The 22755-nt window shown below is 38.7% G+C and overlaps 1 protein-coding gene and 1 pseudogene across 2 annotated transcripts in view; one reads left to right on the top strand and one right to left on the bottom strand.

The window, feature by feature from the left end:
- The window catches only part of LOC138819724 (centrosomal protein of 120 kDa), a 60266-nt gene extending 53245 nt beyond the window's left edge, over positions 1 to 7021 (top strand). For both annotated transcript variants that reach the window (XM_070011269.1, XM_070011270.1), the window contains 2 exons: positions 2360 to 2505; positions 5248 to 7021. In XM_070011269.1, the coding sequence (XP_069867370.1) occupies positions 2360 to 2505; positions 5248 to 5482 (381 nt within the window). In that variant the 3' untranslated portion in view covers positions 5483 to 7021. The remainder of the gene's footprint in view (positions 1 to 2359; positions 2506 to 5247) is intronic.
- A 13892-nt stretch (positions 7022 to 20913) lies between these two features.
- Positions 20914 to 21781, bottom strand: LOC138819721 (centromere protein N pseudogene; annotated as a pseudogene).
- Positions 21782 to 22755: the final 974 nt, after the last annotated feature.

Genomic DNA, 22755 nt, shown 5'->3' with positions numbered 1-22755 from the left:
TGATCATAATGAAATTAAGCTAGAAATTAATCATTGTCCCCAAGGATTGGATATTACTTAGCATGCTACCAATAATGGGAAAGTTAACACCACAGTGAAATTAGAAAATATTTTTAACTGAGAAATAATGAAAGTACAACTTATCAATTATGCTAGAGGAAAATTGCAATGACCTATTTAAGCAAAATATTTAAATCCTGTAAATATCTTCTTCAAAAACCTAGTGTAAGCTGGGTGCTAGTGGCTTATGCCTGTAATCCTAGCTACTCACTCAGGCAGCTTATCTGAGGATTGCAGTTCAAAGCTAGCCCAGGCAGGAAAGTCCATGAGACTCTTACCTCCAATGAACTACTCAGAAAGAGCTAGATTGTGTATATGCATATAATGGAACGCCATCTAATGCTGTGAGTAATCAACTACACAGAATCTTGAAGTCAGTGTTAGGTAAAAGAAGTCCAATACTAACTATTAAATGCCACACAATCCTATGTAGAACTCACCTGTGATGTTGGAATTCAGGTAGTACTATCAGGGAAATGTGAAGTGGATAGGAGTGACAGAGGGACTCTGCAACTCCGATTGTCTTTTCAGTGGGTGGTTCACTTTGTAAATGTTTAGCAAAATGTATATTTAGGATTTGGTACTTACGATTTTTATTATAATTCATTAAATTTACATTTTAAAACTATATAACACCTCTATATTTTGATTCAGCTCTCACTTTGAGGTTCTGTTCTAAAGAAAGAAAAACACTATCGCGGGGCTGGGAAGGTGGCTCAGTGGTAGAGTGCTTGCCTTGCATGGCTGAGGCCCTGGGTTCGATTCCCCAGCACCACATAAGCAGGGGGAAAAAAAGCCGAAAGTGGCGCTGTGGCTCAAGTGGTAGAGCACTAGCCTTGAGCTGAAGAGCTGAGGGACAGCGCCCAGGCCCAGAGTTCAGGCCCCTCAACTGGACCAAAAAAACACTATCGCTAAAGAGTTCATGACCTGTGTGTTTAGATAATAGGATATTTTAGCAATCGAGACTAATTGAAGAAATTATGGAATATCCATTTTGTGGAATGCTATTTATTTATTTATTTATTTTGGTCAGTCATGGGGCTTGAACTCTGGGCTTGGGCGCTGTCCCTGTGCTCTTCAGCTCAAGGCGAGCACTCTACCGCTTGAGCCACAGTGCCACTTCCAGTTTTCTAGTGGTTTATTGGAGATAAGAGTCTCACAGAGTTTCCTGCCCTGGCTTTGAACCATGATCCTCAGAACTCGGCTTCCTGAGTAGCTAAGATTACAGGCGTGAGCCACCGGCGCCTGGCTTTGCATATTTATTTTTAAGAAATTTATCGGCTCTCCTGGAAGAATTGTTCATTTCTTTTAAATATATGCTAAGGTGTATTATTTGACTCTGTTTTTAAGGAAAGTGGATGCGTAGATTTTTGTAAACATTTTTATTGTTATTATTAAGGTGATAACAGAGGAGTTACCATTTCTTTTTTTTTTTATGAGCCTGGAAAAGTGGAAAACCATGTTTTCCTGAAAATTAGGAATTAGGGACCAGGGACTGTTATTAAAATGTAAACACTATTAAAAATTTTCTACTTACTAAATTTTTTTTTGTATCTTAACATAATTATTTCCTATATGCTGCTTTCTTTCATTTTTTTCCCTATTGCTTGTAAGCTGTTCCTTAAAGTAGAATGATTACTTCTTTGTTTTTACTATTTTTAAGTAGTCATACAAAGGGTTTCAATTCAACATGTATATAGATAATGCTCTCTGGCTTTCATTTTGTTATCCATGACATTTAGTTAACCTCAGTCACCAATTGGGTTATGAATAATTATAATAGCAAAAAGAAACTTAAATAATATTCAGAGAAAACCTGGAATTTCTAGATTCCATATGACTCAGTTGGCATTTTGTGGCTATATCAACCACAAGTCACTCTCATATGAAATAGATCTTTGCGGCGCGCGCCTTCTCGACCAGCGAGGAAGAACGAACACCACACCAGGAGTCTTCTCAGATCACGCTTTATTGGAGAGCCTTCTTAGTTGTAGGAGAGCTTGGGCGCGAGAGAGCGTGCACAGAAAACATGGCCGCTTATATAGGGAATAGGAACACGGGTCTTTCTATCATTGGTCGTCTGCCTTTCACCGTCACCAGGTGCCACGGGATTGGCTGGGGACTCTACGTGGCTCGCGCATGCGCAAAGCCCAGGACCCACCGTCCCGCCAAGCACCGCCTGAAATGGAGTGGTTACCTCAAAGCTGCAAGGGAGTGGGCGCCATCTTGTAATGGCGTTTACCCTGGCTCCCTACAGATATGTATTTCTGACATGTGTCTGACTGTTGTTTCTTTCAAGAGGGAACAAGAGAGTCAAATGGCTCGTCTTAAAAAGCAGCAAGAAGAATTGGACCAGATGCGACTGCGTTACCTCGCTGCAGAGGAAAAAGATACAGTGAAAACTGAGCAACAGGAATTGTTGGATATAAGAAATGAATTGAACAGGTATAATTCTTAAAAGAGGTTTTTTTAAGCAAAACAAAAATTCTAACAGGGTAACCTTTTAATTAGGTCTTTGCTGATCAGGAAAACTAGAGCTTTAGATCTCAAGGATAAAGTACATTAAGTATATTAAGACATTAACAAAATTAACTTTCATATGGTCAGCAAATTTGATATGCAGAAATGCCATCTTTGTTTAAGTCGCCTTTTTGGTTTCAGTGCTGTGTATTTACTATGTAGCCCTAGCTGGTCCGAAAACTTAGCTGTCCTTTTGCCTCAGACTCCCATCTGCTGAGATTCCCAGTTTGTACCACCAAAGCAGCTGAGGAGAAGGAACTGTCTAACAGGGTAGATGATACAAAGCTACAGGTTCCTAGTGGCAGAAAGTATGTGAGTGGAATCTAGACAATGTTTATCTAGACCCAGAATTTTTCAACCGTGTTTTCAAAGTTTTCTCTCATATTTTAAGGGCATCTTAAGCTATCAGATTCCAGATTTTTATTATGATCATCTTGTTATCCGTGACATTTAGTTAACCTCAGTCACCAATTAGGTTGTGAATGATTATAATAGCAAAAAGAAAATCAAATAATACTCAAATAATATTCAGAGAAAACTTGGAATTTCTAGGTTACGTATAACTCAGTTGGCATTTTGTGGCTATATCAACCACAAGTCACTCTCTTATGAAATAGATACATTTCTGACATGTGTCTGACTCTTGTTTCTATGCATTTTAGTAACTACTTTGGTAAGGATAATCAGTTCATATGTAAACAGATGACACAAAAAGGGAATGATTAGACTTCCTGGTTTGGCACTGTGTGTGTCCTTAAGTTTTTCTGTAAGACCTTCCCCCATGATGACTGTAAGAAGGATGGTAGAGAGTTAGCACTGGTAGCTTGTAATTCTACCGAGAAGGTTGAGATCCAGAAGATCACAGTTTGAAGTCAGCCTGGACAGAAAAGTGTGCTAGACTCCATCTCCAAAATAACCAAAAAGCCAGGCTGGAGGAATGGCTCATGTAGTAAGAGTGCCACTAAGCAAGCCAAACCCGTGTGAGGCCTTGAGTTCAAATCCCAATGCTGGTCAAGAAAACCAGGAGCTAGTGACTCAAGCCTAATGCTAGCTAGCTACTCTGGATACTGAGATTTGAGGATCTCAATTCAAATGCAGAAAAGTCCTGGAGGCTCTTTTCTTCAGTCTGGCAAAAAAAAAAAAAAAAAAAAAAAAAAAAGCTGCACGGAAAGTATGACTCGAGATAGCACCAGCCAGGAGCAAAAGAACTTGAGAGTTCAAGGTCCTGAGTTCAAGCCCTCATACTAGCACCAAAAAAGAAAAAGAATAATAAGGTAGCAAAAACAACTCCTCAGAACTATACACTACACCTCCACCTGTACATATGCACTGGTGAAATTCAGTGGGGATTTTGGCACTATTAGCCAATGGGTATCAACACGCAGTACTTCGTAGCAATCGGGTTCTCTGCCTGGTGTCTGCAGACGGCAGACGGCAGACTTTCGCTTTTCTTTTCTTTGGTGAGAGCTTCATGTTTCAGAGGCCAGCTGAGCAAAGGAAACATGCAGTTTGTGTGGCAACTGCCTGCGTGCCTGCATAGTAACTGCAGTTGCCATGCACTGTGAACCAAGTCTTCCTGCTTCTGTCATAGACTTTGTGAACATTCACAAAGGACTTGCTTCTCATTGCTTTGCTGTTCTGAAGACCATCTCAAAGCAGGGCCTTAGGCCAATTGTTTTATCTTACCAAGACACAAGTTAATACATTCTATAGCCAGTTACTTCATAACTTTAGCATTGATATTACTTGTACATTCTAAGTTAGAATGCATTCCACATCCGAAAATAGTGTTACTCTTGCTTAGTATAGTATTACTGTTACCTTCCATTTTCGAGGCACTATAATTAACATATTCTGTTAAAAATACTCAACTCCCAAAACAGCACCTGCTTTGTGTGCATGCCTCTTGAAGCAGGCGTTTGTTTTTAGATTTTTGCTTTCTGTAAATAATTGTATACTAGCTCCTTTTCTTGTGTGGACCTTTCTTGATTGGCTGTACTACTCCCAAAACTCTTGAGAATAAGTAATTATTGAATGAATTTAAAGAAAAAAATTATATTCAAATAAGAAATATTTAATTACAACCTAACAAGTAAAAGGGTAATGAAATGCTGGTACATCTAATGATGAAACCATAAAACTATTTACAAGATACTTGATGTGGGAGAACATTCCTTACAAGGCACGTGTAAGTAGACGTGTGCAGCATTGTGTATCACTTAACTTTCCAGAAAATGTACATACGTCCATTTTAATTTAAAAAATTAAAAATTAAATGTTACCCATTTTGGCTTTCTGGAAAAAATTGAAAGGATTTTATTTTCTTTATCAATTCTAAAATGTCTACAGTTTTCATGCTACTTTTGTTTAGGGTCTTTTTATATAGCTCAGACTAGCCTCTGTCCACCTGCCTCAGCCTCCCACGTTCTGGGATTGTAAACATGCATCACCACACCTAATTCTTTTCATGTGTTTTGTAACTCAGAAAGCCTGTTTTTTTTAACTGTTTTCAATAAGTATTTGGACTCTGGCTAGTCACGTGATACATTGATTTGGGCTTTTTCCTGAAAATACTACTAAAACTTTACCAGTGGGTCTTTTTAATTGTGCTGTTCAGACTGTAACAGTATCGGTTGCTTACTAGCACTGCACTTGTTGACTTTTCAGGTTAAGGCAGCAAGAACAAAAGCAGAACCAGGCTTCCAGCGAGACTGCGAGTAGAAGAATGGGAGGTCCACAGGGCTCCACTGAAGAGGAAGGTTTGGATGATTACCTGACTCGCCTAATAGAAGAAAGGGACACTCTGATGAGGACGGGTGTGTACAATCATGAGGACCGGATCATAAGTGAACTCGACCGACAGATCAGAGAGGTTCTGACTAAAAACAGTGCCAGTAATTAGTAACATTTGGGAAGTCTCTTCAGAGACTCCAGGTCTAAATTTTCATTTCGTTTTAATATCGTCAAAAATAGAGAAAATAGATATTTTTAAATGCTCCATTCAGTTTTTATAAGCTGGATTTTATATATTACTGTACAGTATTTATTTGCTTTCATTTACTTTATGCTACCTCTCCCATGCTGGTTTTATTTGTAATCGCATTTAAAATAACTCTTCACAGTGTTTCTCAGTTTAAATGGCTAGCTTTCAGAACAGCTTTTCATTAAATTTGTTCTAGGAGAAATGGCCTCAGTCATTTCCAGTTGTAGAATTTTTTATGTTGAGCCGAAAGAAAATATGTTGCACTTTAAAGATGCTGCGTCTTGTTCCATTTGATTGTAGATAGCATAAAAACTGAGGCCAGCTAGTCACGTAGCTATTTTTTAAAAACTCCATTTTATGTGACCTGTCTTTTTCCTTGTATTACTTTGAACGTGTATTACTTGCAAAAGACAAGCTTGACAACAGCAGTGTCAGAGCAGGGAAGCCATGTGACAGACTGGGGCAAAGTCATCATTTGTTTAATGCAGTTCACATAGTTTAGGCTTGTCTCAAGAGCTTTTCGAATCGTAAGATTTTCAGTATACTCAATAAGCCCTGTCAGTCTCCTGCTCAAGACAGCAATATTTGCTTTTGGAATTTTTTTTTCCCTTTTCCGGTAATAGAAATATCCTAGCTGTTAAGCCTCTGTCATAGAATATGGAAACAGACACAAAGGTTTTAGCAAAAAAACAAAGAGAAGCAGAACTGGTGCTTTTTTGTTTTTGTTTTTGTTTTTCTTCCTGTAATATTAATCAGTCTTTGAAAAGCACATGAGCTTATGTCCCTGGACCCCACAGCGCCGTGTCTGCGTGGAACTGCAGGGCTCCAGCCCCTCTCATGTTCTTCAGAGCCACTGTTAGTTCTCAGCGCCACATTGCACACTTTACACAGAATTGAAAAAGCTTATTGGTGAATTCTCAGATTAGGTTGGGTCTTGAAAAATTTGGATTTCCAATTATACATTTAAATCTGTACTTTAGGAAGTATTACTATCTACCATTAACTTTAATAAAAGCAGAATAGATTATCTAGTAATGCTAAATTAATTTTCTATTACTTTCAACAAAGTATATTTATTTGGGAAACGAAAGCCCTATCCTATTATATATATAAATATATTTTTCTTTATTAACAAAGTTTAATTTTCTAAAAACCTGACAATAACAGATAAAGTTACTGAATGAGAGGATAATGAATCAGCTAATCATAGCAGGAATTTGAAATATGAATTATGGTTCGACATTTTTCTCTCGTTGATTTTATGCTACATGAATCAAACAAAAGTGTTCTTTTTGTTGGACTGTGATGCCTATAATGTTCCAAACACTAGAGGGGGCCTTAGATTTAAAGAAACAGAAAGGACTTTTCTAGAATGTTTGTGTGTTTTATTTTTGCCTTCTGGAAAGCTATCTCTGGCTATTGTAATTTAAAAAATAAAATCATAATTGTATGTATGCATAGTTGAGTTCTTTAGTATGTTTTTCTTTCCAAACAAACTGGATAAAATATTTGGCTCTTCCTTTTCAAGTCACTGTATTTTTGTTTATCTCAGTGCTGACAGATATAAAGGTTTCTTAAAATGAACTGAGTCTGAAATTTTAGCAATCTTTTATAGTCCACCAGCAACAGCCCCTCCGATAGTAAGTGGCATTTTATGCATTTACGCTGATTGCTTTGCCAAGTTGTTATATGAGCCCAACACATTAACAAGTCTGACCACACTGGGTGAGTATGCGAATAAGCTCCCTAATTACTACATGTAACAGGAGACCGTCTATCACCTGTTTTAAGACGAAATAAAATGTACCCTTCAACTTTCATGAAGTGCGGTTTCCACATCGAAGGCTAGCATGTACTGCAGGAAAGAGGTGTTATGTCTGCTGGGTCTACCTAACAGTACCTCCACATACATTTTTAAGAGTTTCTTTACGAGGATATCCCAATAGTTTCTATCTGGAATCAAGTTCTGGTTACTTCAAGTAAATGTGGGCATTTGAGTATGATTTAAGGATACAGTGACCTCTGCTCAAAGTGAACAGGAGACAGCCTAGTCTGATGAGATGATTTTCTCCTTCACATACTGCCTGGTCCAGATATATCTCCCAGCCTAATCCGAGTGCACAGAGTGAGCTTATCTCTGCCCAACTCTGAATGGCCTGTTCTGCTTCATGGGAGTCTGAAGGAAGGGTCTTCTGGTAGTTAGGGACATTACTATTGTGTCTGCCTAGACTACAATGATTTTTTCTCAGTGATGTACTTTATCTACCATTTTTAAAAATTACTGGTTTTTTAAATCATTTTAGAATATACTGCGAATTTGCCTATAATAAAGGAATCCCAGGTTTGATATTTAAAATTTGAAGGTGTCAAAAAGCTATTTTCCTCTATGACATTTTCTAAAGTAAAGTATGTAACATACTTTCCGTTGAATAACAAACATCTAGAAAGCCAACATAAAGAGCATAACTTTTATCATAAGAATAGGCTCAACTGTTCTTTTAGCTAACATCTCCTAAATCATTGACTTGAAATATCGTGAAAAATAGGTAACATTCTTCTGTAACATTTCTGAGCAATCTTGATGCTAAAAATAGATTATTGATACAAGGCTTATGTCATTGGTATCAGAGTTACATACTTTTTCATGTCTTTATAAGCTTTGGGGATTATCAGAAATATATTAATCAATCAGAACATGTGTATGTCCCACGCGGGACAGAAACCAGATCTATCTCATTCTCTAGCGTAGTGCCTTTCGGACAGTCAGCGGTCCCTCCCTGTACCTGGGGAATTGGCTCCAGAACTGATGTTGATACCAAAATCCATACTGTTCAAGTTCCTTGTGTAAAATGGTGTTGATTTTAAATGTAGTCCAACTATGGACACAAACTTGAGAGTTTTTTCAGGAGATGACTACTTCCCTAAATTGGTTCTTTTTTTTTTTTTTTTTAACTACTTCCCTAATTGGTTCTTTTTTTGTTGGTGGTAGGTAGTCCAGTTGTTTGTTGAGGGTGTTATTAACTGATTAAATTATTTCTGTGGGAGGGTTGAATGATTTTGAATATTATTTGAAATTTTAAATGTCTTTGAGATTTGATTGTGACAGTTACTGTGTTACCCAAGAAGCCTAGACGTAATGTACAGTTTTTCTGCTACCTGTTCTAGCATCAGGCATGTCTCTTCTAGCCAGTGGGCCTTTGGGTCCCATGACTTCTGAGACAAAGGTAGAACTCATCTATCTTGGTCTAATTAGCAAAATAGAAACAGAATTGTTCTTCACTGAAACTGAAGAAAGATTTGTTCACTGATTTTGTTCCCAACCTCTGTCTGGCATCAAATTAGACTCCACTGCTGCTGGGAACGTAACTGGTCTCCTTTTATCTGTTTCTTGCGGGGGTGGGTTGGGAGGGGGTGTCTTTCTGTTTTCTTAGAAATGTTTTTACAGATGTAGGCCTTTTGGGTATGAAGTTGAAGTGGAAACTTAGAAGTTTAACGTTCAAATTTGAATAGGGTTGAGATCTGTTTAGAAAGATTAATTTATAGATAAATAACTTACTGACTGATTCATTAATGTACAGTGATCCCTAGGGGCTTTTAAAAAAGATGTAGTCATTATATTCTTAAGGTTTGAAGAATGTTAAGCCTGTCATTCAGAATAGAAGAGACCTAAAATAGGACCCATTTGTAATTTCTCTTGAAAACACTTCACCCACAAATATGTAGATAAACATTTTTTTTCCTTTTTCAAATTACTTATGGATAATGAAGCCTTTTTCTCAATTAAAATAGTAGCTACTTAATAGCATGTGGATACATTGAGTGAATAATGACCCTTCCCTAGTAGTTTAAATTAAACGTTGGCTGAGACAGAGTAAGACTGACTGTTGTACTTTGACATTATTGCATGAGTAAGTTAATATTTACACAACTGTGTGAGAGAGTCTATGCCTGGTAAGCTGCAATATATCATTCATTTCTTCAGCAAATATAATGAAAAGATGGGGTAGGACCAAAAGCATTATTAAAACACACTAGTTCCATTTGTAAGACTTTTTGTAATCTGTTTTCTTGAGAGCAATTATGAATCTCAAGCAAGATTACTAACATGTTTCTAGAGTTCAGATTGTACATAAAATATAAGTGCGCTGAAGGAAATGTGTCAGGTCTCAATAGAGAAGATGAAGCATTAACATACAGTATGAAGCTTAGGTCATCCTGATAGCATTGCCCACCTGATTGTCACCTTCCAGGAAGGAAATGCCACCTCCTGGAGGCCAGTCCTGTAATTCCCAGTCAGGTGAAGGAGTTTGTCAGTCAAGGCCACTCCAGGCAAACAGTTATCAAGACTACATCTAAGCAGACAAGCTGCATATGGTGGTACCTATCTGTAATTCTAGCTACTCAGGTGGAATGTAAAACAAATTTCTGATGACATGGCTCAGGTGTAGAGTACCTGCCTAGCAAGCACAAAAGTTCAAAACCAGTGTTGCCACCCCCTGCCCCCGCAAAAAAAGAATAATGAACTTGTTTTACTAGGCCAAGTAGGAATTTATTCATTCAAAAAGATATCCACATAATGTATGTGTATATATAATATATGTGACTACATACATTGTAGTGATTTGTTTATAAAATTATAAAGTTTACATTGTTTTATGTGCCTTAGAAATTTACATTACTTTTACTATTAAATTGTGAAAGTAAGCATCAGTAATTCACACCTGTATCTCACCTCCTCAGGAGCCTGAAATCTGAGATACCAGCGCAGGCAGGGAAGTCCATGTGATTCCTATCTCTAATTAACCACCAAATGTCAGAAGTGGAGCTTTAGCTCAAGTTGTAGAGCAAAAAACCTAGGGACAGGGCCCAGACCCTGAGTTCAAGCTCCAAGACCAGTACCCCCCCCCCAAAAAAAATGGTGAAAGTGATGAGGATTATACCACTTGCATGTGACCAAGAGTACCAAACAAGCCAGGAGCTAGTGGCTCACTCCTGTAATCGTATCTACTCAGGAGGCTAAGATTTAAGAATAGTTTCAAAACTGGCCCAAATCCAGCAGACAAAATCCAAGAGACTTTTATCTCCAGTTAACCAGCAAAAAGCCAGAATAGGAGGTGTGGCTCAAGTGGTAGAGCATAAACCATGAGGGAACACTGAGCAAGAGTTTGAAGTCCTGAGTTAAAACTGCAGTACCAGCAAACACATAGACACACGAGTACAAGCTGGAGGCATGGCTCATGAAGAGTGTCAACTGAGCATTCAAGCTGAGTTAAGATTGAGGCCTTGAGTTCAACCCCCAGTACCACCAAGCAAATAAGGGAAGGGGGAAATGGTAAAGGGATGACATACCAGCCAAGATGCAGTCTAGTCATAAATTGGCATACTGAGTTGAAACCCTTTTATACTTCTACCTAAAGATAAAAAATAGACCATTTTAAACCCTTACTATGTAATGAAAAGTAAAGAATGAAATAGCATGTGTACATTTTTCCTTCTTATGCTTTAATCACACTCATTGCCAGTTGCACAATTGACAAAACAATTTTTAATCAGAATTATTACTAAAATCTATAATTATGCATGTACTCATGTCGAAAAGAGACCTTTTTCAAATTCAGTAAGAGTATTAGATACTAAATTTGTTATCATACCTGTGAGCAGAGAAGAAAATTTGGTCATAGGCTACATCAGATTAGATGCTCATATGGAAAAATGCAGAGGTAGAGTCTAAAGACACTTAAAAAAAGATCTACTTATTGGTCAGTGTTCCTAGAAAGTTGGCTATCATCAAAACAATATTTTCTTTATTTTGTACCAATAAGATAAGTAATGTATATTGGCTGTTATTCAGCAGTTGCCTATATTAGGTACAGTTTTTATACCTAATCAAAAGTTGTTAAATAAAAAGCTAAATGGGCATGGAGAACAAAGTTGTCTATCAAAGGTTGTAGGGAGAGGGGTAAAGGTAAACTCTAAGGTCTTCAAATCCATACACTCAAATGTATTCGGTAGAATATGGTGATAGCGTAATGCCAAGGTCGCAGGACCCCCGACAAGAAGACCACCGGGAGTCAGATTCTACAGCTGTTTTATTTAAACGGTCTGCAGCTCAGGCCTTGTCCTACACTCCAACACAGCGGAGCATAGGAGGAGAGCCCCGAGCTAAGGATTTGCAGGTCTTATATAGGCACACAATCAACCAGGTGTTTTGATTACCATCACGTGTTGCTTTGCTAGATAGAAACAAGCAACACGTGGTGGTCACTGCCTCAAACTTTAACCTTTCAATAGCTGTTTGGAATGTACTCAGTGCTATAATCTGAATGTTTGGGGTTCTCCAAATTAATCACCACTGATATTAGGAAATGATTAGACCACCATGAAGGTGGAGCTTTCTGGATTGGAATTAGTGTTCTTACTAGTATACTCAAGTCACATAGTCTTTCTAGCCTTTAGAACAGTGTAAGAAGTATCATTTGTAAGGTATTAGGCTTCTGGTGTTTTGTTCTAATGGCCCAGACAGATTTAGACAAACAATATTAGTGGCCAATTGAGAAAAAACATTTGATTAAAAAAAAAAATCCTTTTCCTTTCTTTCCCTCTCCTCTCTTCCTTCTCCCCTTCTCCTCTTCCCCTTCCCCTCCCCCTCCCCTCTCCCTCTCCTCCTCTCCTCTTCTTTTATGGTGCTGGTTCTGGCTGGGCTTTTTGCTCAGGGCCTGGAGAGTGACCTGAGTTTTTTTGCTCACAGCTAGCACTCTTAACACTTGAGCCACTATTCCACTTTTGGAATTTTGATAGTTAAATAGAGATAACAGCTGGCTTCCAACTACAGAACTACAACACTCAGATCTCAGCCTCTTGAGTACATAGGATTGTGAGCATTAGCCACCAGCACCCAGCAAATCTCCCTCCTTCCTTCCTTCCTGCCTTCCTTCCTTCCTTCTTTCTTTTTTTTTTTTTTTTGGTCATGGGGTTTGAACTCAGGGCCTGGGACTATCCCTGAGCTCTTTTGCACAAGGCTAGCTAACTTTTACCACTTTGGGCCACAAGTTCACTTCTAGTTTTCCATGGTTAATTGGAGATAAGAGTCTCATGAACTTTTCCTTCCTGGCCTAGCTTTGAATCTTGATCTTTAGATCTCAGCCTCCTGAGTAGCTAGGATTGCAGGCGTGAGCCACCAGCACCCAGCTTTCCCTTCTTTATTTTAAAAAAAAATTTTTTTTCAGAGAAATTCAAGATTTCTGACAGCCACCACTATCTTCCCCCTATCCCCCAGGGACTTAGAACAGATATGTGTTTTAAGAGCGTGGCTAGCTTAGGGGTAGACAATAGAAAAAGAGTAGACAGAGATTGAGATAACCTTAAATCTGTGAAAGAAGAACCAAGTAAGACACAAGTCCAGTAAGAGTAGGGAAAAACCTTAAGCCTTTATACCAGGCTAATTGGCAAAGGTTTTCCCTTATAATTGAGCAAGTCTGCAAAATTGAAACATATAGATCTCTCATTAAATGCCAGATTTTCAATAAAAGATTATAAGGCCCGGAAAGAAACAGGAAGACCTGACCAAATGAAAAAGGAAACAAAACAAACAAAAAACTAATTTACAACATCAAAAAGCACAGGCTTCGCACAAGATTGTTTTTAACAACTGCTTTCAGTATGTGTGAAAAGCTAAGTGAGAACACAGTAAAAAAAAAAAAAAAAAAAAAAAAAACTAAAGAAACAAAGATAATACAATGAAATTCCTATATTGTTTATATTAAAAAGACCCAAACAAAAATTCCGGTGAACTGAATTGAAATAGTCCCCAGCAGAGTTGATCAGCACAAACAAGTTAAAGAAAAAACAATCCATAACTTGAAAATAAATCACCTGAAATGATCGAATCTAAGGAAAAAAATAGAAGCAACATAAACAAGTAACTGACCGGACCAAGGAGACCAATGTACACATTATGGAAGTCCCATGGAGGGAAGAAATGGAGACAATGACCAAAAACTGAAAATAGGAGGACATAACTGGATCTACAAATTCAAGAAGCTAAATGGATTGCAAGGATTCTGATAATCACTGCCAAAAGAAAACATGCGTGGAATCCAACTACTTAGGATTAAATTTGGATTGTGGATTAAGACACTGTGGCAAAAAATTTAAAAAGCTCACTACAGAAGCCAGGCATGGTGGGGTGCAGCTGTGACCCCAGCGGTGTGAGCCACCCTTAGGAAGACTGACTGCTCTGAGGCTTGCAGAAACACGAGACCCTGTCAAGAAAAAACAAAAACAAAAAATGCTGGAAAGAGGGGAATATGACTCAAATGGTAGAATGCCTGCCCGCCTAACAAATGTGAGGCCCCAAAGTCCAAGACAAAGAGAAGCTTGATAGCAACAAAAGTGACCTGTTAGGGGATCATCAATAACATTTTCAGCAGATTTCTCCATTGACAAAGCAAGGGCTAGAGGACAGTAGGAGCATACATTCACAGTGCTGGAAGAAAAAGACTGTCAATCCATAATTCTGTACATGGCAATCCAACCTCAAAACTGAATGAGAAATGAAGCCTTTCTGAGATAAACAAGCTGAGGGGAATCATTACTTCTAGTCCTGTCCTACAAGAATGTTAGAGACCTCAAGTTGGAATGAACTATATTAGTAACTTAAAGTCATAAAAGTATAAATTTATTTTCTGAAAGTGAATACATGGATAAATATAAAAGCCAATAATGTGATTTTGCCTATTAGTCTACTTTTTTGTTCTTTTATAGGAATAAAACCCTGAAAATCAAAAAGCTCTATTAATGGGCATAATATATAAAGATACAGTTTGTGAATCGTGGCAAAAGTGGGAAAGGGCAAGAAAGAATTCTTTTGTTTTTGTTTTTTTGTGCTAGTCCTGGGGCTGTGAACTCAGGGCTGAGGTGCTATTCCTTTTTTGTTCAAGAATTATACTCTACCACTTGAACCACAGCTGCTGGTTTTTAGTGGTTAATTGGAGATAAGAGTCTGGGGTTTGTTTTCCTGGGCTGGCTTCAAACCATGATCTTCAGAGCTCAGCCTCCTGGGTAGCTAGGGTTACAGGTGTGAGCCACTGGCAAATAAAGGGTTTTTATAAATAATTGAAGTTAATCTCCAAAGTGAGAGTAAAAAAATAAAAAAATGAATATAATAGAATGAAGAGGGTAATCAAAACATCACTACAGAATTCAACAAAAAAAGCAAAAAGGGAGAACTAATTATATTTATATTTATATATATTTAAAGTAATATATATATGTATTTAAAGTAATTACTTTAAATATAGTGAATTAAATTCCTAATCGAAAGACACAAGCTGGGGAGGAGGTAGGAAAGGAGGGGATATGGCTCAGTGATAGTGATTTCCTACTATGCACAAGCCTGGGTTTAACTCCTAGCACTACTTCAAAAATAAGACAAAAGCGTGTTCCTAGCTCCCTAATTTCCTAGAAAATAAGGAACCAGAAAAAAAGAACCAAATCTAGCAGAAGGGAAGAGCTACATAATTAAAGCTAAAGCATGAACAAAATAAAAATAAGAAAGAAAAAATATGTGAAACAAGTTTGTTCTTTGAAAAGACTGACAAAATGGTCAAATCTTTACCTAGATTATCTAAGAGAGCTGACCTAACTAAAATCAAAAATGAAAGTGAGAATATTAATAGTGCTTTTATAGATATAAAGAAAATTACAACAATATTGCAAACCATTTTATGTCAAAATGTTGGTTAACTTTGGATGAAATGGATAAAGTCCTAAAAACACACAACTTACCAAGACTGAGTCATGAATAGAAAATCTGAAAAGATCTACTACTAGTAGAGTCTCAACCAGTAATGGAAAACATTCTTCCAAAGAAAACCCAGCACCAGATGGCTTCATTTGTGAATCAATGTATTTTTTTAAGATGAACTCTAATTCTCTTGAAACTCAATAATTGAACATGGAAGACTTTCAAATGCATTTTATGAGACAGCTCTAAGCTCATCCGAAAGTCAGGAAAAGCCACTGTCAGAAAATTATAAATGATGAATACTGATGCACATGTCCTAGGTATAATACCAAGGAATAGAATTCAACAATACACTGAAAGAATTACCCAAGACCAAGTGGGATTTATTCCTGAAATCCAAAGATGATTCGACATACAAACCAAAAATCAAGCAAAATCAATCATACATTATCTGAAGGAGTAAACAAACCCTGCAAAATGATCTCAATTGATACAGAATAAAAAGCACTTGCACACCTTTTTTATGATTTAAAAAAAATGGCTCAACAAACTAGGAATTGAGGTCAACATAAAAAGGTCATAAATGCTATGGTCACTAGTAGCTCACACCTGTAATTCTTGCTACTCAGGAGGCTGAGACTTGAAGGATTAAGGTTCTTAGCCTGAACAGAAAAGTCCAAGAGACTTCATTCCCAATTAACCAGCAAAAGGCCAGGCTGGAGGCATGGCTCAAGTTGTAGAGGGCTATCCAAGCAAATATTTCAAACTCTGGTAATGGCAACAACAACAACAAAAAGTCTAAACATGGAAATGCGTAGTGACAAAAAACAATAAAGACTAAAGCTTTTCCTCTAAGGAGTAAGACAAGAATTCCTGCATTTAGCATTTTTGTTCACAGCACTGACAGAACAAATAGCCAAGAAAAATGAAACACCTCTAAGTCAGAAAGGATGAATTAAACTATCTGTTCGCAGACTACATCTTATATACAGAAAATGCCAATGTTTCCCATCCACACCCAAATTCCTGTTAAGCAGGAAATTCAACAAAGTTGCAGAATACAAAATCAACAGGTAAAAATCTGTTGTTTCTGTACACTAATAACAGACAATCTGAAAAAAGAAATTGAAGAAATAATTCCATTTCCAAAGTGCATGAAAAACAATACTTAAGAATAAATTTAACCGAGGAGGTGAAAGACCTCTAAATGAAAACTAAAAGAAACTGAAGAAGAAACCAATATGTGGAGAACTATGAGGTCTGTGATCATGGACTGAAAGAAGATTGTTACGCTGTCAATGCTACCAAAAGTAATCTACGATTTTAGTTCAATACACATCAAAACGCAACAACTTCTCATGAGCGGGTACCTTTAAGATTCATGTGACATTTCAGTCTTCTAGTCCCTTTGTGCTGCCATCACAAAACACCTGAGGCTAGATTACAAACCTAATCATGGTTCTAGAAAACAAGGTCAGACTCCAGGTACTGGGAGATTTGGTGTCCTGTCCAGTGAAGCCAGCCCTCTGCTCCCAAGATGATGCCTTGTTGCTGCCGCAGAGAGAGCATCGCTGTGGCCTCATGTGGCAGAAGGGCTAGAAAGGCACAGCAGCTCTTTTTAACTCTGATCATAATCATTCACTTAACAACCTCCCCAAGACTGCACCTCTGTGGCTGCCAGGACGCCGGCTCTTTGTAAGCTTTCAGGAGAAAAAATTATTCAAACCATAGAAAACTATGAATAGCAGAAGTATCCTGAAGAAAGAAAGAAATTCTCATACTCTGAGTTCAAAACTTAACCACGAAGCCACAGTAATCCAAATAGTGTGATATAAAGCCAGAGACCAGTAGAAGTGAATACAGAGCCCAGACATAAAACTTCAACAAGACTTGTTCGGTTTTGCCCAAGACCATTCAATGTGAAAAGACTTATCTTCCACAAATGATACTGGGAAAACATCTACCTGGAAAAGGAGATTGGGCCTGTATCTAACACCACACACAAAAAGTAATCAAAATGCATCCACAGAGCTGGGCACTGAACTCCTAGCTACTTAGGAGGCTGAGATCTGAAGATCATAGTCCAAAGTTAGCCTGGACAGCAAAAAGCCAAGAGTAGAGACACAACTTAAGTGGTAGAGCATCAGCCTTGAATGGAAAAGCCTAGCAACAGTGCTAGGCCCTTAGTTTAAAGCCCAGTACCAGCATAAAAGAAGGAGGAGGAAAAGATAAAAACATATATTGCCGATACTCAGGAGAATAGAAAGGAGAATGACGGGGTCATCGGATGGCATCCAACAGCACGTTTAGTTCTTAAAAGTAGAAAGGAAAAAAGGAAAATGTTGGGTCATAGAGCTCCAGCCAATGAGCAAGTGTCAGCTACCAGGCTTGAGTCCTGGTCTCAGAAAACAATAACAACAACTAATAATCATCGTCATAATGCTAACACTTGTACCTAAAATACTTTAACTTATAAATTTAAATATTTCATATTAAACAATAACAAAAACTACCATCAACGAAGTGGGTGATGGCGGTGCTCTGTTTAGCCGGCACCAGCTCCTCGACGTGTTATGGTGTGGTCACCGCCTCAGGTGATCCTTTGTCTCATTGTCTGAGGATGGGTCAGGTAAGGCCTTGGTACAGTCAGTGCTGGGGGGGAAGGGGTTGTGAGGGGAGGGCGGGTAGCTGTCACAGGAAATGTATCCATCAGTCCTGATTCTCAGGTGGTTGCAAAGTGACAGCAGGAGAGAATCGGCCATGGAAGCTCAGATGCCCAGCCAATCTCCTGCTTTTAGTTTATTCTAAATTAAATGGGGTCGTCAAGTCAGTGCTTTTCAGCAAAAGCAGCTTTTAAGTACCTGTTATGCTACCATGACAGTTACAAATAAGACAATCACTCAAAAAAATGTATTTTCAGTCGGTCATGGGGCTTGAACTTGGGGCTGAGGCGCTGTCCCTGAGCTCTTTTGCTCAAGGCTGGCACTCTACCACCCTGAGCCACAGCTCCACTTCTGGTTTTCCAGTGATTAATTGGAGGGAAGAGTCTCAGGGACTTTCCTGCCTGGGCTGGCTTTAAATGGTGATCCTCAGATCTCAGCCTCCACAGTAGCTGGAATTACAGGTGTGAACCACCAGAGCCAGACTATCACTCAAAATTTAACCAATCAAGTAATTGCTTTGCTTGGCTTCTACATTCAGCCTGTAAAACTGTCCCTGTGACCCGTCCAGCTGCTGCGGTGTCAGCACTGCTGCCCGATTCATGATCTCTGCTAGCTCAAGTAACTCTTCAAAGCTCTTCAAAACTCAAAGTAACTCTCAAAACTCTTCAAAGCCCTGTCTACCCATGGATGGCCCTGGATGGTAGAGGTGTTCTTCAACTTCCTGGTTTGTATGCAAAAATCACAGGTCCCTGAGATTCCCTCCTGAAAAACATCTCAAGGTGCCTCACAATCAAAGTCTCACATTATGCAAGTTTTAGCACGGATTTATTTTAGTAAGGGTTAAAGTAGGGTGAGATGAAGGAGGAAAAACATTTCCTGCTCCTCATGCAAGAAATGGGAGATGAAGAGCCCAATGGCAGCTGTTACCTGCAACCTCACATGTGCTCTTGTTACCTGGCAACAACCTGCACCCACGAAACAAGGTTCTGGTTGGCTAGAAGGGTGCTGCTTGTTATCCTAAAATATGGAGTCTCTGCTCCTACCTGGATGATACAGGAGCCACCGGGCTTCCTTTTCTCATCTGAGCGCCTCTTTTTTTTCTCAGCATTCACAGAGAGTTACCTGGCTTTTACGATTTCCAAGGAGAGGGCAGTTTTAGCCACGTGCAGTCTCCCAGGTCTCATAACTTAGCGTTTTAAATGGAGAGTTCTTCATTTGCTTTTTCAGTTGCTTTCTGGGTTTAACTTCTGAGTGTGGCTTGTTTATATTTGTTTAAAACATAACGTAACTTTCTCATCTTCTCATCAATATCTATTCTGCCTCACTTAGAAATTAAGGTTATATTTTTCAAAGATTTTTTTTTCTTTAATGATGCATTCCTCTTGATATTTTCCTAACCTATTGAAACCCTACAGTGTTAAGTCCTGCTTCTTCCCCTTGGTTTTGCAGTGTGGCATTTTCTACACGCTTCCCTGTGCCCATTCAGGGAGCATCTGTACAGCCACTGCCTTTCCCTCTTCAGATGCTGTGAGGTGTAACAAAATCACAAAATAACAGAATAACAAAATAGAGAAAAGAAAGGCCTATTGAAGGGTAACCAAGCCATAGCTATTCCAAAAGAAATAAAAGTTGGTTCACCAAACATCATGCCACACGCCAAAATAAATCCCACCAGGAAAATACATTTTCTTTCTTTCTTTTTTTTTTTTTTAAGTGAAACTAAACAACCTTAGGGTGCTGAGGGTCTTTGAAAACATGAAGGCAAAGAAATAATTCCTGAAGGAAAGGATTGATGGATTTAATTTCTTTAAGTCAAGAAACAACATAAATAAAACTAAAATGAAAACAACAAACTAGGGGAAAATATTTGCAACACATTTGACAGATTGATGTCTTTATTATATAAGTAAATAATAAGCTGTATGTGCAAGGATGTGTGTGAAAGGATTTTATAATAGTGATAAATTAGATAATGCAGTTTATAAAGTGGGGAAAATTTATGGAATGCCCTCCAAAGGTTCTGCATTTATTATAAATTAAGTTATAAAAGGATACTTTGAAAATAATATGCACAATGTATATGTATGCTCATAAATAAAATACTTAAATACTTAGAAAATGTTCCCAGCTAATTAAGTAAAAGTTGTAACACAGCATGTTTGAGATGATACAAATTTTAAGTAAGTCTATGTTGATAAAACATTGAAGATACAATTAATTCTGGAAGATGTGATTCTTGGTATTTGGTTATTTTGGGGTGCTTTACAAAATGTCAGTAATGCTATGTAGATTTTAACCCAAACCCTAGTGTTCCTTACTTTTTTTTTTTTTTTTTTTTTACCATTTTCTCATTGTCTTTATTCACAAATCAGTACAATATGATGGTAAATCTGTTACACGTGTGATAAAATAGATTATGGAAAACAACACTTATGACAACACAATTATAGGTACTCTCAGATATGTAACCTCTTGTAATAGCTTTCTGGACCCAATTCTGCCCTCTGAATGGGTCAATTTTATGACTCTCCTAGAAATTTTGAGTTGGGCAGTTTTTTTTTTTTTTTGGTTCTCCTTTCTAAGATCCAAAGCTTACTTGCAAATCCCTAGACATCAGCCACTGGAACCAGACCTCTTAGGCCTGAGGAGAGATCTAGTGCCCCGTGCTTGGTGCTCTGGGGTAGGGGTGGGGTCAATCTGGAACCATGCATCTTCCTGCATCTTCCTCTGGTCCATCTCTCATGCACACAACTGCTGGAGTTAGCAGGAAAGGGGCCACACGGAGAGGAGGAAAGCATCCACCCAACACGAACAGTTCTAAGTTTTCAACATGGATGAATCCCTAGCATGGAGATTTACAGATTCGCCATCCAGCTAGCCATAAACAGGAACGTGCATATAACATGGTCAAGGAGCACTGAGCTCACCCAACCACAAAGCTCTTATTTATCTCTACTTTTAAAATAATTCTTTCTCTTGCTGGGTATGCAAGTGAGCAAAGGGGAAAGTGGTGCATCTGCTATACCAGCTGGCGCTAAGGATTTCAGTGCTTCTAAAAGATGTGGGCTAGAGAACTTGACCAGACACCGGAGGGGCTCCTCCCGCTCAGCCAAGATGCTCCTGTTTATGTCACTCTTGAACTTCGTTTCAAGCTTATATTGTGCAAATTCGAGTTGTGGTTGAGGATAGTCTCCAAAAGTTTCTTCAGTTATTCTTTGGATTCTCTCCTTTTCTACTGTGTTTTCGTGAATGAGCCTGGGATCCACATTTCTATTTTGTCCAAGGTTTCTTTCTTGTAGAGGTTTTGTAGAGTTGTGATTTTCAAATACCTGGTTATACTGTTTAAAAACAATGGCCTTGAGTGAGTCCAGGTGTCGGCTTCTCAGGTCCATTTTCATTATCTGGTGGTGGTTGCTAGCCATTTTCAGTGCATTTCTTAATGCTCTCTGAAGAGTTTCCTTAAATGAACTTTTGAATTGTTCCATATCGAAAAGGTTAACATCATCATCTGGTTCTTCACTCATCTGAAAAACATCCCAAACTTTGTGGTTCCGGCGAGCTTGAGTATAAATGATGTCTAAAAGGGCTTGAGACTTGCAGACTTCTTCTCACACAACAGGACCAAGTCCAGAGCTAGCTGTTCCTTTCTCTGCTGGAAGTTTACAGTCTGAAGTTGTTCTTCAGGAAAAAAATCCCAGGCTTTTAGGATTGTCATCATTTCATACATGGGGATTTTCAAGATGGTCCTCCTGAGAAACTCAGCAACAGTCTCCTCCATCTCTCAGCCCACATCTCCAGCTGCTCGCCGGCAGCCGCTCCCACCGAGGCGCCTTCAAAACCTCCAATGTTCCTTACTTTTTTCTTTTTCTTTTTCTGTTGTTTTTTTTTTGGTGCTGGTCATAGGATTTCAACTCAAAGCCTGGGCACTGTCTCTGAGTCCCTCCATCTGAGCATAGTGCCACTTTCCACTTTTTAGTGGTTAATTGGAGCTAAGAAGTCTCACAGACTTTCCTGCCAGAGGTGGCTTCAAACCGCAGTCCTTAGATCTCAGCCTCTCTGGTACGCATGCTTAGAAGTGTGCATCACTGACTGCCCAGCTAATGCTTCTGACTTTAAAACACACTGTACAGAGGCAACGCGTGAGTAGGGACTGGAGGGAGAAACTCGCGGAAAGTGAAGGAAGGGTTGCATGGTCCAAAAGAAAAGTGCGCACTGTCTGACCTATGAAACGGTAACCCCGCCGTAGGACGCCTCAATAAGAACAGCAAGTTTATGTATTTTTAAACATCATACAAAAATAAAAATCAACTGAGCTCAAAGGATGGACTCAGAGACCAGAAGTACAACACAAGTGAGACTTTCGCGTTGGCTCTGAGAGATGGGCTGGCACACTGAATGAAATGAAAGCAAGCCATTCAGCCCTAAAGTCCCCGTCCCTTATTGGCTGGGTACTGTGGAGTTCACCTCTCCAGGGTGTCTGGGAAGTTACATTATATGCACCTTTTGAGTTGGGTTGCATTTTAGGCTTGGCTTTTTGGCTATTTCCACCACCACCCCCTGTTTGTTCTTTTGTGTTAGGAAGGGTTTTCTGGGTATTGAAATAAGGACACGGGAGCTGGGTAACGCCATCTTGGCATCTTGATAGAAGCTGCTAGACGATGAGTATGCTCTGAGATCTCTAGAGGTGATGGAGCAAATATGTCATAGGTTCTGATTGTTTCCCTGCACAAGTCTGCTCTGCCCGTGTGTGACACTTTTATTAGAAATGCGCATCCTCATCCAGC

The sequence above is a fragment of the Dipodomys merriami genome, unplaced genomic scaffold, assembly GCF_024711535.1.
Source record: "Dipodomys merriami isolate MVZ:Mamm:240054 unplaced genomic scaffold, mDipMer1.0.p SCAF_81, whole genome shotgun sequence".
NCBI lineage: Eukaryota > Metazoa > Chordata > Mammalia > Rodentia > Heteromyidae > Dipodomys > Dipodomys merriami.
Note: the sequence above shows the minus strand (reverse complement) of the source record. Positions and strands in the feature narration are given on the sequence as shown.